The sequence below is a fragment of the Ctenocephalides felis genome, unplaced genomic scaffold (genome assembly GCF_003426905.1).
Source record: "Ctenocephalides felis isolate EL2017-DRISC unplaced genomic scaffold, ASM342690v1 CF-g0.4_SCAFFOLD_02501, whole genome shotgun sequence".
NCBI lineage: Eukaryota > Metazoa > Arthropoda > Insecta > Siphonaptera > Pulicidae > Ctenocephalides > Ctenocephalides felis.
The window spans coordinates 1,662-13,265 of record NW_020538655.1 but is presented as its reverse complement, the minus strand read 5'-3'; the positions used below and the strand labels follow the sequence as shown (position 1 = coordinate 13,265).

At 26.7% G+C, this 11,604-nt stretch overlaps 1 protein-coding gene across 1 annotated transcript; it reads left to right on the top strand.

Moving 5' to 3' along the window:
- Positions 1 to 648: 648 nt before the first annotated feature.
- Positions 649 to 9,839, top strand: LOC113380978 (the record flags this gene model as incomplete). The annotated part of the gene is made up of 3 exons (XM_026619995.1): positions 649 to 742; positions 981 to 1,071; positions 9,690 to 9,839. Coding segments are annotated over exons 2-3 (228 nt in total), but the record flags the coding sequence as incomplete, so codon positions are not given.
- Positions 9,840 to 11,604: the final 1,765 nt, after the last annotated feature.

The window sequence follows — 11,604 nt, the reverse complement described above, 5'->3', positions numbered from 1 at the left end:
AAGTGAACAATTAGTTACATCGAACTCTCCGCTACCCACTCTACCAGTGGTAGCAACCATTCCGTGTAAAAGCTCAATGCCATTAAGATTGTCACCTTCATGGCCAATATAATAAAACGAAAATACGTCCGAACAATATGGATAGGCTAGAATACCATATTAAGATTTTCATTTCAGAAGGACCTCAATGTTTGAAAAGATATTTCAAATACACTAGAGTTAACTGATTTCACATCAGTAACATATAATGAATAAGCTAATTATATCTTTTCTATTTACCAACAAACCATATGTTTTGGTGGTAAATAAGTCGTTGATGAGTGAGGAAAACTTTGCAATTGGCAACATTGAATTATCGTAATGAAAAGATCTACATAAAATTACGACATGACGCAAATTTTTGATCACCCTGCCTCTGCTTCTCATGATTTTACCAAAATAGCTGACTAACACATGTATGTGTGCACTTGAAAATTCGCGCAAACTTCTAGAAGTAGATCTTGCGCATGTTTATAATATTATATATATATATATATATATATATTTTATATATATATATTTATATATATATATCTATAGATATAGATTTACCGATACAAATAGATTTCACGAATCTTGTTTCTTAAAGAACTTCTTTAGTCTTGAAATAGCCGGCGCGTGATATAAGTCGTTCGAACCGATCAGCATCGAAATTTTGAGTCGCGCTCAAATAGTTTGGGTGTTTTTGCAATAAATATTTTAGGTGTATTATCTAAATCAATATTTTAAAATTCATTGCAAGTTACTGTTGTTAAAAATTATTAATTAGTAATTTAGTAATTACTCATTAACCTAATCATTTTTGCTTCAGACCTTTTATTTTGTTTTACATATAATTCTAAATTTTATATTTCTCCTAATTGCGCATTGTGATTTATTCATTAAATATATATAAGACATAAAAATACTGTTTATCTTATTAAATTATAGTTAAATTTCAGTGTGCACATAACAATGGCAACATTTTACACCTACAAAACGTCGTACACCACGGATCACGGAAATAAAATGGATGATTCTGCAACACTTTGGGTAAGATTATATATTGAACTATTTGTACCCGATCACAACACGTTGCTATTTAAAAAAATAAAAAAAATGAACCAATGCATTAAAAAAAGTGTTAAAGTTTAGCAGTTCCTAATGAAAATATTCTTTATGTAAAATTGGACTTTTATTATTTCATTAGCTCAAAAAATCTCAATCGAAATTCAGTCAAAGATGTTTACTGATAGAATTTGAGGTAAAAAATAATTTAATTAATATAATTACACTTTTAAAATTCTTACAAAATAGGGGTTTGTGGCAAGAGGGTTATATGTAAAATTTAGGGTTATATGTAGTTTATATACACGCATTATATAAAAATATGAATTGACTCAAAAATAAAAACAAATTTTGGGGGTGGGAAACCACTTGTTTTCAATCAAAATATGCGAAAACCTGTCCAGGGATGTACCAAACAGTTTCCCAAATTATCACGGCGAATGGATGTACGGTTTATGAATACATTGGACATACACGGACATACAGACATACAATTATTTATATATATATATATATATATATATATATATATATAGATTGACATTGTTTTTAAAATATTGTCTGAAATTATCAAAATCTTAGATGTTGGTGATGATGTTTATTACAATACTTACACAGCAATGGCTAGTAAATATTAAACAGTCAAGCAGTTTATTTGGAATCTTATTATTTCTTGAAGAGATTGCTTATGTCTTATACAAAACTTGATATCGTTTTCGATTTACTTAAAAAGATAATTTTAAAGATTTCTTAGTTAAACTGTTTTTTGTTTAATCTTGTTAGATTAAACAAAAACAAAAATAAATCAAATATTTTTATTCCATTTATACTACCGAATTTGGAATGCAAACATTGAGTTAGTTAGTTTTTTGGTTATGAGCACTGTTGTTTAATTAACGAGATCTTAATATATTTTTTTAGTATACGTTATTAAATTATTTTATAAGATGTATTGTTAACTTTAAGTAAGATTCAACCGTTTTGTTTATATAATCTCTATAAAAGCTTACACGTTGGCGGGATGAAAAGGACCAACTGAACCTTTACCCTGGCAAAGGTGTAAATAATAATAAATATGTAACTAAAATAACAATTATAACAAAATTTTTAACGGTGGTATATGGCATTTTTTTAAACAATTAATTTTTTCTTTGGCTATACTATTGAAACATGTGATAAAAGAAGTAAAGAGTTGGATGTTTTAAAGGGTCACATTCCAATAGCGTTTCAAGCAATTGAATTGATATTTTGGCGGCTTGTAAGCGAAATTCGCTGTGAAGCAATAGTTTGTAAAAATAACTAATCGAGAGGCAGTATGTATACATCATCTGCACGAACATATAAGACAACTAACTAAACAACGATGAAACATGAAGCTAACAAATTACAGCGCAGAATTCAATGTTTTGGTATTAATTTGGACAAGTTTAATATGATATATTGTTATACAACTTACATCTTTGAAAAATCATATAAACAATTTACTTAAATACAAAGTCAAAAATAAACTATTAAAAAAGAAAATTTTACAATTCTTGTTTTTTTGATTCATTGGCGTGATCCCTTGATCTTTACCTATATATTTTAGTCATTGCATTTTTGATATCGTATTACAAATATAAATTATTAATTTAATTTTAAATATTTTTCATTTTTGTTAGAATCTTACAATTAGATTGTAATTATAAATTTTAATTAAATATAAACAACGTTTCAAGGAAAAATGTGCTCATTTTAGTACTTGTAGGTTTAATACATATACATTGTTATAATATATACATTTAATTTTCAAGCACATTTACATTACGATGATTGAAATAGCTATTATAGATATATAGTTAGAAGGTATTATATTTTTGACTTTTTTTTACAAATGTTCAAAATAGACCTAATTTATACTTTTACTTTTTTCATGTGTCTTTTTTATGTTTTTTGTTTATCTTACTGTTTAGTTTTCTTACGTTTTTTATTTCATTCTATCAAACAAATTCTTAAAAAATTATTTTTAAATTATTTGTGGATAAAAATCCAAAACGTTGAAGCAAATCTATCAATGAACATGGGTGTGTATTCTGATTTTTTATGTAAGAAAATTGAACCATGCTGCTTTTGATTTTTTTTAAATTTCGATAATAATGAGATTTTAATTGATTTTTTGCCAAAAGTGTTAACATAGCACTAGTAAACGCATTTAATACATTTCTTTAGTTGTGACGTTATTTTTAATTGTTTTTTGTAAATGGTTTTATGATCAAAAAAGTGAATGAATTCGAATTTTAATATTTTCTCAAACTAATTAAATTTAATATTCATTATTTTATTAGTTCTTTTACATATATATATATATTAGTTTTGGCTAGAAATGTCACCGCTGAAACTATGTACTATATAAACTGTGTACTCCTTATATTTTTAGAACATTATATTTTGAGAAAAATACGGCACAAGGCTGAAAATTTCTATTTGTGTTCGCACAAAATTTGCTATTTTCTTGAGTAATACTGTAGTACCATGATGTCAATATAATTTACAAGAGCAATAAACTATTATATAATCATCTTATCAGAAAGATAAAAAAAATAATAATTATATATGCTTATAAATAAGCAATTTGCGTTGTGAGAATATTCTGAAAAAAAAATAGCAAAATCAAATTTGAATTACATTTTGCAAGATATCCAGCAACATTTGACAGTTTTTTTTAAGATAGGAGATGACATTTTCTAAAAATTACTATACTAGTGCTTATAAATTAGGTATATGTATGGAATTATATGGCACGAGTAACTACTTTTACAGTATTAATCAGTTCATAATATGTTTTCAAGTGATAATATTCTTCACTGGTATCTAATTAAAAATATATCATCAGCAATAAAAAACCTAATAAAAATATATCAAATATGGATAGACCAACCTGTCTTCTGAAAAGTGATTTTGTGAAGAAGTCATTAGTAACAGTTCACAGAACTGTTAAGTTCTAATTGCTATTCAAAAATAAATAATAAAACAATTAATTGGTATCTTCGTTCAACTGCCTGTCAGAAACACAGATTCTTTATTTTTTAAACCAAAGACAGTATATGATGAGCTAGAGTCAATTTTCCATTATAATTTTTGTGTTTATATTTCGATTATAAGGAAGGTGTTACTTTTGGCAGATATTCACGGATCAAAAAATATACGTGGGCAGCAAATGCATTATATTGCTGCAGTTGCCAGTATTTTGACGCAATTACGGGATATGAGCCAAATTAAACCGTCTGTCTTGATGCATATATTTTGAAATGTCAATTTTGTTTTATTATCAATGACTTGATTTTAATGCGAAATTGACTATTCCGATTGAAAGAAAATTGTTAGTTATTACAATGTCAGTTAAATAAAACAACATAATATCAACATGTTTATTTTAGATTAAATGATACATTTTAATGTATTAAATAAAAATCTATTAGTTTTCTTTGTATTGGTGGCTTAGTATATACGTTTATTTTATTAAATACTAGCTGTACCAATTCACGCTTTGCCGTGTTTTACTTTCAATTAAAAATTTAAACCAAAATGCATATGTGTGATATCTAGTCCTGTCCACCCGTTTAGCTGTCAACCTGTTTATCAGTCTACCAATTACCTGTTCAACAATTTACTTGTCTACCAATTTACCTGTCTATCAATTAGTCTATCTACCAGTTGTCATATTGTCCATTTTATTTATCTTCGAGTTTATCTGTCCACCATTTTACCCATATCTACCAATTTACCTGCCTGCCATTTCATCTGTCTAAATATGTATGTAAGCATGTATAAAATTTTGTATAGTTTTGAAAATTTTGAAAAAAACATGCTGGAAATTTTGAAATTTGTTTGAACCGTATAAGTGAACTTTAGAAATTAAAAATCTTGATACGGAACCAAAAACAATGTAACAAAATTAATTCACATGTTTAAAATCTCTATAAAATATCTGATAATTTGATATGCATATGTCTAATGATCATTTTAGACCGCTAAATATCATTTTTTTTTACATTTTTTCTCTGTCTCCGTAACCGCTAGAGCTGCCTTTCTAAAAATTTAATCAATTCTTCATTTTGTTCAAATTAAATCATTTAATTCGGGCGCTCCGTTGCTTCAATAACTGAATTACCATTTTTGGCACTTTTTGCTCCGTATCTTCGAAACGGCAGGACCTGCCTTAGATAACAGTGAGTGCTTGTAATTTAATATGAACTTTATATTATAGCAATGAAGCTGAAATTGATTCAACGTTTTTGTTAGAAAACGTTTGTATGTGAAAAAAGGGCAGTTTTTAGAGTTTTTCCGGCAATTATTCGTTTTTTTCTCGCCGTAAGAACAATCTTTGGACTTCAACAAACATGTTAAAAAAATAATTGGCCAAATTGATCCAGGCGTTATTGAGTTATGCGCTTACCAACACATTTTGCGATTCATTTTTATATATAAGATTATTACTTTATAAAAGTTGTATATGATACATTTTTATAATCATATTTCCAAAATAATATATTTTTTTTACTAATTTCGGTATTGGTAATTAAACAGTAGGGTAGGGCAGGACGTAAAGCTCTAATTTGACTTTGATCTAAACTATATTTTGAAAACTAATTGATTGTATAATATAAATTTTGTGGGTGGATTTTTTACAAAGATAACTCTGTATATAACCGTGATCTGGTATTTTGTCAGAAATATTCATCAGCAGAGTTCGAATAAGTATTTGTTTACTTTGTTTTTTAAAATGGCCTTTTTAACTTAATTTATTCTTTTATTTGCTTTTACAAATTATTTTGCTTATACATTTTTTTCCCTCTACTTTCAAATATTGTTGTTAAAAAATTAATAACTTTACTGGTTTTTGAGATATCTGTGGTGGTCTTTTTTATTGAAGACCTTTTATTGGTTTCTACAGTATAATTATTTGATGTTAAACAGGACCTTTTTGCCCCGACATTCTTATACCTATATAAATTTAATTATGGCTTATTTTTAAATTATAAATAATCTAATATTTATTTAGTGCATTGAATTATCCTCTATATAAATCAATAAAGCCATAACAAAAAAAATTATACTTATATAATTATAATACAAACAAAGCTGTTTCGTTGTCTTAAACTTACACATTTGATATTTGAAATTATTGACTGAATGCGATACACAGTTTTGTGATTAACTATTTATTATCTTATTGATCGTTATTATAATCAACATGAAAAATGGTTTATTAATATTCCTGTAAATTTTATTATAATTATATTTCATTTGATATTGATATCAAATATAATTTTTATATAACAATTTACCAGTCTATAATAAGTTTAATGAGTAATTACTTCACTATTTGTTTATTAAACATTTTTCATGAAGTAATTATAATTACTATAGTATATATACTTCTACCCAGATTTTCCGATCTTTTTAGTGACCTAACAGAACTATTTGCAGCAGACCATTGTTATTGCAATAAATTTAAACAAAAAAAATTGATCACAAATTATTAAACTAAATCTTACAATCCACCATCTTATTACAGTGCCAGCAACAACGCCCAATCGATTATTGTTTTGAGTTTTAGAATGATATAATTAATCATGTATAAATTGAAACACTAAGTCCAATATTTATAGTTATACATAACGAGCTATTAATAGTTATTAAAGTAAACACATGTATATTTTATATCGTTCGACTCTTACTTAATTTCCATTATATAGTAGACGTCGAGCGTATTTATTTTAAAATTTCGCTTTATTTATGGAACTGAAATCCGTATAGCCATCAATAAATGTAAATCATTGACTATTATCTAACTGGAAAATTAGCTATTTGTTTCAAAATAATTTAAAATTGGCTTTAACTTGAGATTTTGTTGGCATTTCATTAATGTTATTATTTGAATTGTATTATTTATATAACCAAAATTGATAGTCCTGCAACAGATTTGTTTTTCAGCAAATGTTAGTATTTTTATAAAATAGAGTATGAATTATATTTTAGTATGTCTTCCTAAATATATGAAAACAAACTAATATTTATTTTTCTAACAATTCATAAATTTATGTATGATGATTTCCATCATTTAACCTATGTGAAATATTAAAGATTTTGTTGTTTACCGTATATAGCATACTCAAAAATTGTAAGATTTATTTGGATTATCATTCTTTTCATACATACGATTCACAAATATCTACTTATTTTTTACATATAATGGCTTATAATGTAAATAATAAAAAATAAGGCATCAAAATGTTTTGATACATTTCAATCAACAAATTTGAAAAAGGATTGCTAGGCGGCTATTATAATTTAAAAAAAGCCTAGAGTTACCCTCGAAATAAAAAGATATAAAATACTATGTTGAAAATAATTTCGATCGTATTAGATAATTCCAAAAAGCATGGCCAATTTTGTAGTCAACTTGGAAAGATAACTATTAGAAATTAGACTAACTAATTATGGGACCTCCTGGAAGGGTGTAATCTGATTTAGCATGGATTCGAAAGACCAGTAACAACTATCACCATTTCGAAGAACAAAAACCAATATTATAAGAAAATTTGGTGTTATTATCTATTTAAGAGTAAGTGGGTAACAAATGTATGAGAACTTTAGAAATTATCAAATAAATGAAATAAATCAGCAAGTTGATGTAAATTAATACGATTTAAAAATATTTGAGAAATAGGAAATTTTAAAACAAAGCATAAGCCGTCATAAATTTTTAATAAATTTGGAAAAAAAGTCACAACATACACATATATTCATTTTTTCTAAAGTATGATCAGGAGATCTTCGTTAATTAATAAAGTTAACAACCGAGATAAATGTAAAACGTTTGGCAATTCCGTTCATTCAGATTATTTATTTTATAAATACATGATTTCCTGAAGGAGAAGTTTTTGTTTTTCTGTAAATAGTTCTGCAACCAGACATAATATTTAAAGTAATCCAAGGTTGTGAAGGTTATAAAATATATGAAGTGTGAATATATGCATTAACAGATTATAGAGGCATAAAATATGCTTAAAGAATTTATATTATGAGACATGGAATGTGTTATTATCTTCGATATAAATTATGGATTAGTGGGGTTACACATTATTTTTATTTATAATATATGCAAACACAAGTACACATATGTATATATAATATGTATAATGTATATAATGTGTATGTATGTATAATATATGAATATTATAATTATTTGCATGTATTTATTTGGATCTGTTATTATATGAATTTATGCATGATTAATGAATAAATTAGTTATATTATTATTATTTAATATATGTTTATATTATTATTAGAAAGTAATATATAAGAATATATGTGCTGAGTATGAAAACATGTTAAAAAACATTTAAATTAAATAGTATATTAACATATATTAAAATAAATAGAAGACACCCTATACCCTTGTACTAGGTCTTTTGACTGTAAATTTGTCAAGCACAAAAACACAATTCCATTTCATTTCTTTTAATTTTTATGATTGAACTTGCACTTTATTAACACTTATTGTCATTTGTCTATTTTATTACATGAAATATATTTATTATCTAAGCTGCACCATCGATATCTTAAAAAACAAGTGAATTTTTAATAACAATATTTGAAAGTAGAGGAAAAAATATTTACAACCAGCCATCACCTTGATTCTTACGACGCCGATGTTTGAAAATCCATAGCAAAAGTTTTTTTTTCGTTGTTAGATTTTTTCGTTTGTGAGCATTGTTTAGTTTACGAGACCTTAATATAATTTTTATTTAATACGTTTTCTAAGATGTATTGTTAGTTTTAAGGTAAATTCAACCGTTTTTTATATAACCTTAAGGACCAACTGAACTTTAACTTTATATAAAAGTGTAAACAATGAAAATAGTAAATTAAGTTAAAAGAGCAATTTTACAAGAGTAATTTAAATAAGTATTTATTCAAAATCTTTGATGAAATATCAGAGCAAAGTTATATAAAATTAATTTTATAAAAACTCATGCGTGGGTAGGGTAAAACAGACCGACTGAATTTTTACCCTGGCAAAGGTGTAAACAATAAAAAATAGTAAATAAACAAGGCAAAAGAAGCAATTTTACAAGAGATAAGTTAAATAAATATTTATTCCAACTTTGCTGATGATTTTTTTGAGAAAATGCTACATCAAGGTTATATAGAGTAATATCTCTGTAAAAATGTACCCGTGAAATTTATATTTTGCATTAGTTGAATAATGTAGCTGTTATTTCGTAAAATTTCTTTTAAAAAAGGACATACTGCTTGTGGGGTAAAAAAGACTAGCGACAAATTCTAGAAAAACAGCAAAAAAAATGCATATCTGTAATGTAGCTAGGAGTTTTACTGAAAATAGTCAGTTATTTGTTGTGATATGGTTGGTTTGATTTTCACAATATAATTGCTCAAAGTCAAATTAAGCCTTTGCGCATCGCCTCACTTTATTTATTATATTTGCCACTTAGAACGGTTGTTAATTATATGGTGAAAGAAAATAAAAACAATTATTTTTTATTTCATATAACTTGTATGGGGCCATCAATAACAATGTTGTTTAATTATTTTAGCCATACAGAACGACCCCGTTGGTGCTACCAGGTGCAAAGGTGAAGCGCGACTCAAATGCTAATGATTGCTATCTGCGCCACCACCCGAATCCGGCCATGAGGGCTCCCGTTCAGTCAACATTAAATCATGAAGTTTTAATGAAGCAAAAGGTGGGCAAATTGTTTATTATTTATTAATAAGGGAAAGAAACCAAAAGTATAAAATACTTTATTAAGTGGTGCATCATATTGGTTCATTTCTGGATGCTCTGGATGCTGGAAGTTCCATCAATACTAAGAAGTATTGATTAATAAAATATCAGGTGCCTAACCTGATATCTTTAAAGGGACTTCAGTAATTCAAAGTTTTTGTGATTGGATCGCAGTTTCAAGAAAAATTTGAATTTAAGTTATATATTTGGACTTCACCTTTTATTTAATATATTATTAATATTGACATGTTTGATATATTTTGTGTATTTTTTGTATATACTGGATGGAATGCCCTTGCTCAAATTTCATCGAAATTATTGTAGAGAAGACTGGGTACGGTTGTGTCACTTTTTTTGATCAGCAATATTTTGTTAATTTAGCTGTTAACTGGGAGAAAAGTAAATTAAATGGTAATTTACATATATGTCTATGAGGAAATACTTAATAATGTCTACAAATACAATAGATTAGTCATAAAATAAAATCATACAAGAAAAGGGCGAGTGACACAATCGTCCACACCCGAAGGACGGTTGTGACAGTCATAAAAATAGGGTAAGCAACAATAGGTTTAAACACTAAAATGATTTATAACGACTTCTTTTGTCAGAAATATGTAACGCACACAACTTTATCATTTAAACATAGCTTATGAATATAGTATAACAATATAAGACAAAACCATTTTTTTAAACAAGAAATGTTTGTGAAATCTTTTGTTTCCTTGTATTGAATTTTCTCTTCTCTTTCTCCCATGGTATTTTGTCTAAGTTAAGTTACATTTTTATCTGTTTAAATTGCGCGCAAAAAGGACAAGAAATACATGTCACAACAAATACATGCCGCATAAAACAAAACTAGTTATTGATAATTAATTACTAATGTTCAATTTACAGTAAAATAACAAACAAAGTGATCTTTGATCTATATACAAGTAATAGTTTTTATTAAAAGAAATCTAACAAAAAAACTTGGATTTAGCTATTTAAAAGCAAAGTGGTCTACAGATCATATAAATATAGGGCGCTGACTCAATGCAATAATGGAAACTTGTTTGAGCAAACATACTTCATCTTTCTTCCTTTGGACCCTATCTCAAAATCAGTATAGTCTAGCTGTTACGACTACTTTCACTATCATAAAATCTGGCACAACCGTACCCAGTCGCCTCTACTATTTTTTCACATTCATGTTGATACAATAAAATAATTATGATTATATTTATTACCTTTATCAGTTAAAATTTTGTTACCAGTCATTATAAGTTTGAATAATTTGCAATATATTTTTTAAAAACGTTTTACCAAAAATTAATTTATACTATTTTTTTTAAATAATGGCATGGTTTGCATACTAAACACAATATGCTCTAAATGTTAAAGAATGTTCCATTTTATGCACACAATTGTACGTAAGTCCAAGTAAGTTGTCTATTGTTAGCACAATCGCAGTTGCCAATAAATCGGAGTGAGATTCCGAGATGAAAATCTACTCATTAATCCTTAATCCATAGACCTACATTTCTGGATTATGTGATTGCCACAGTGAAATGATAAATATTTGTGACTCCTATTTAAGATGATGGCTTCGTGAAATCAAGGAAAATATCACATTTCGTACGTAAAACCCAATGTTTTTGCAGCAAACGTTTCCGAGCTAAAACCATCCTATTGCAACATCATATTCCACGAACTAATATGTACACAAAATATTTTATGTTGTC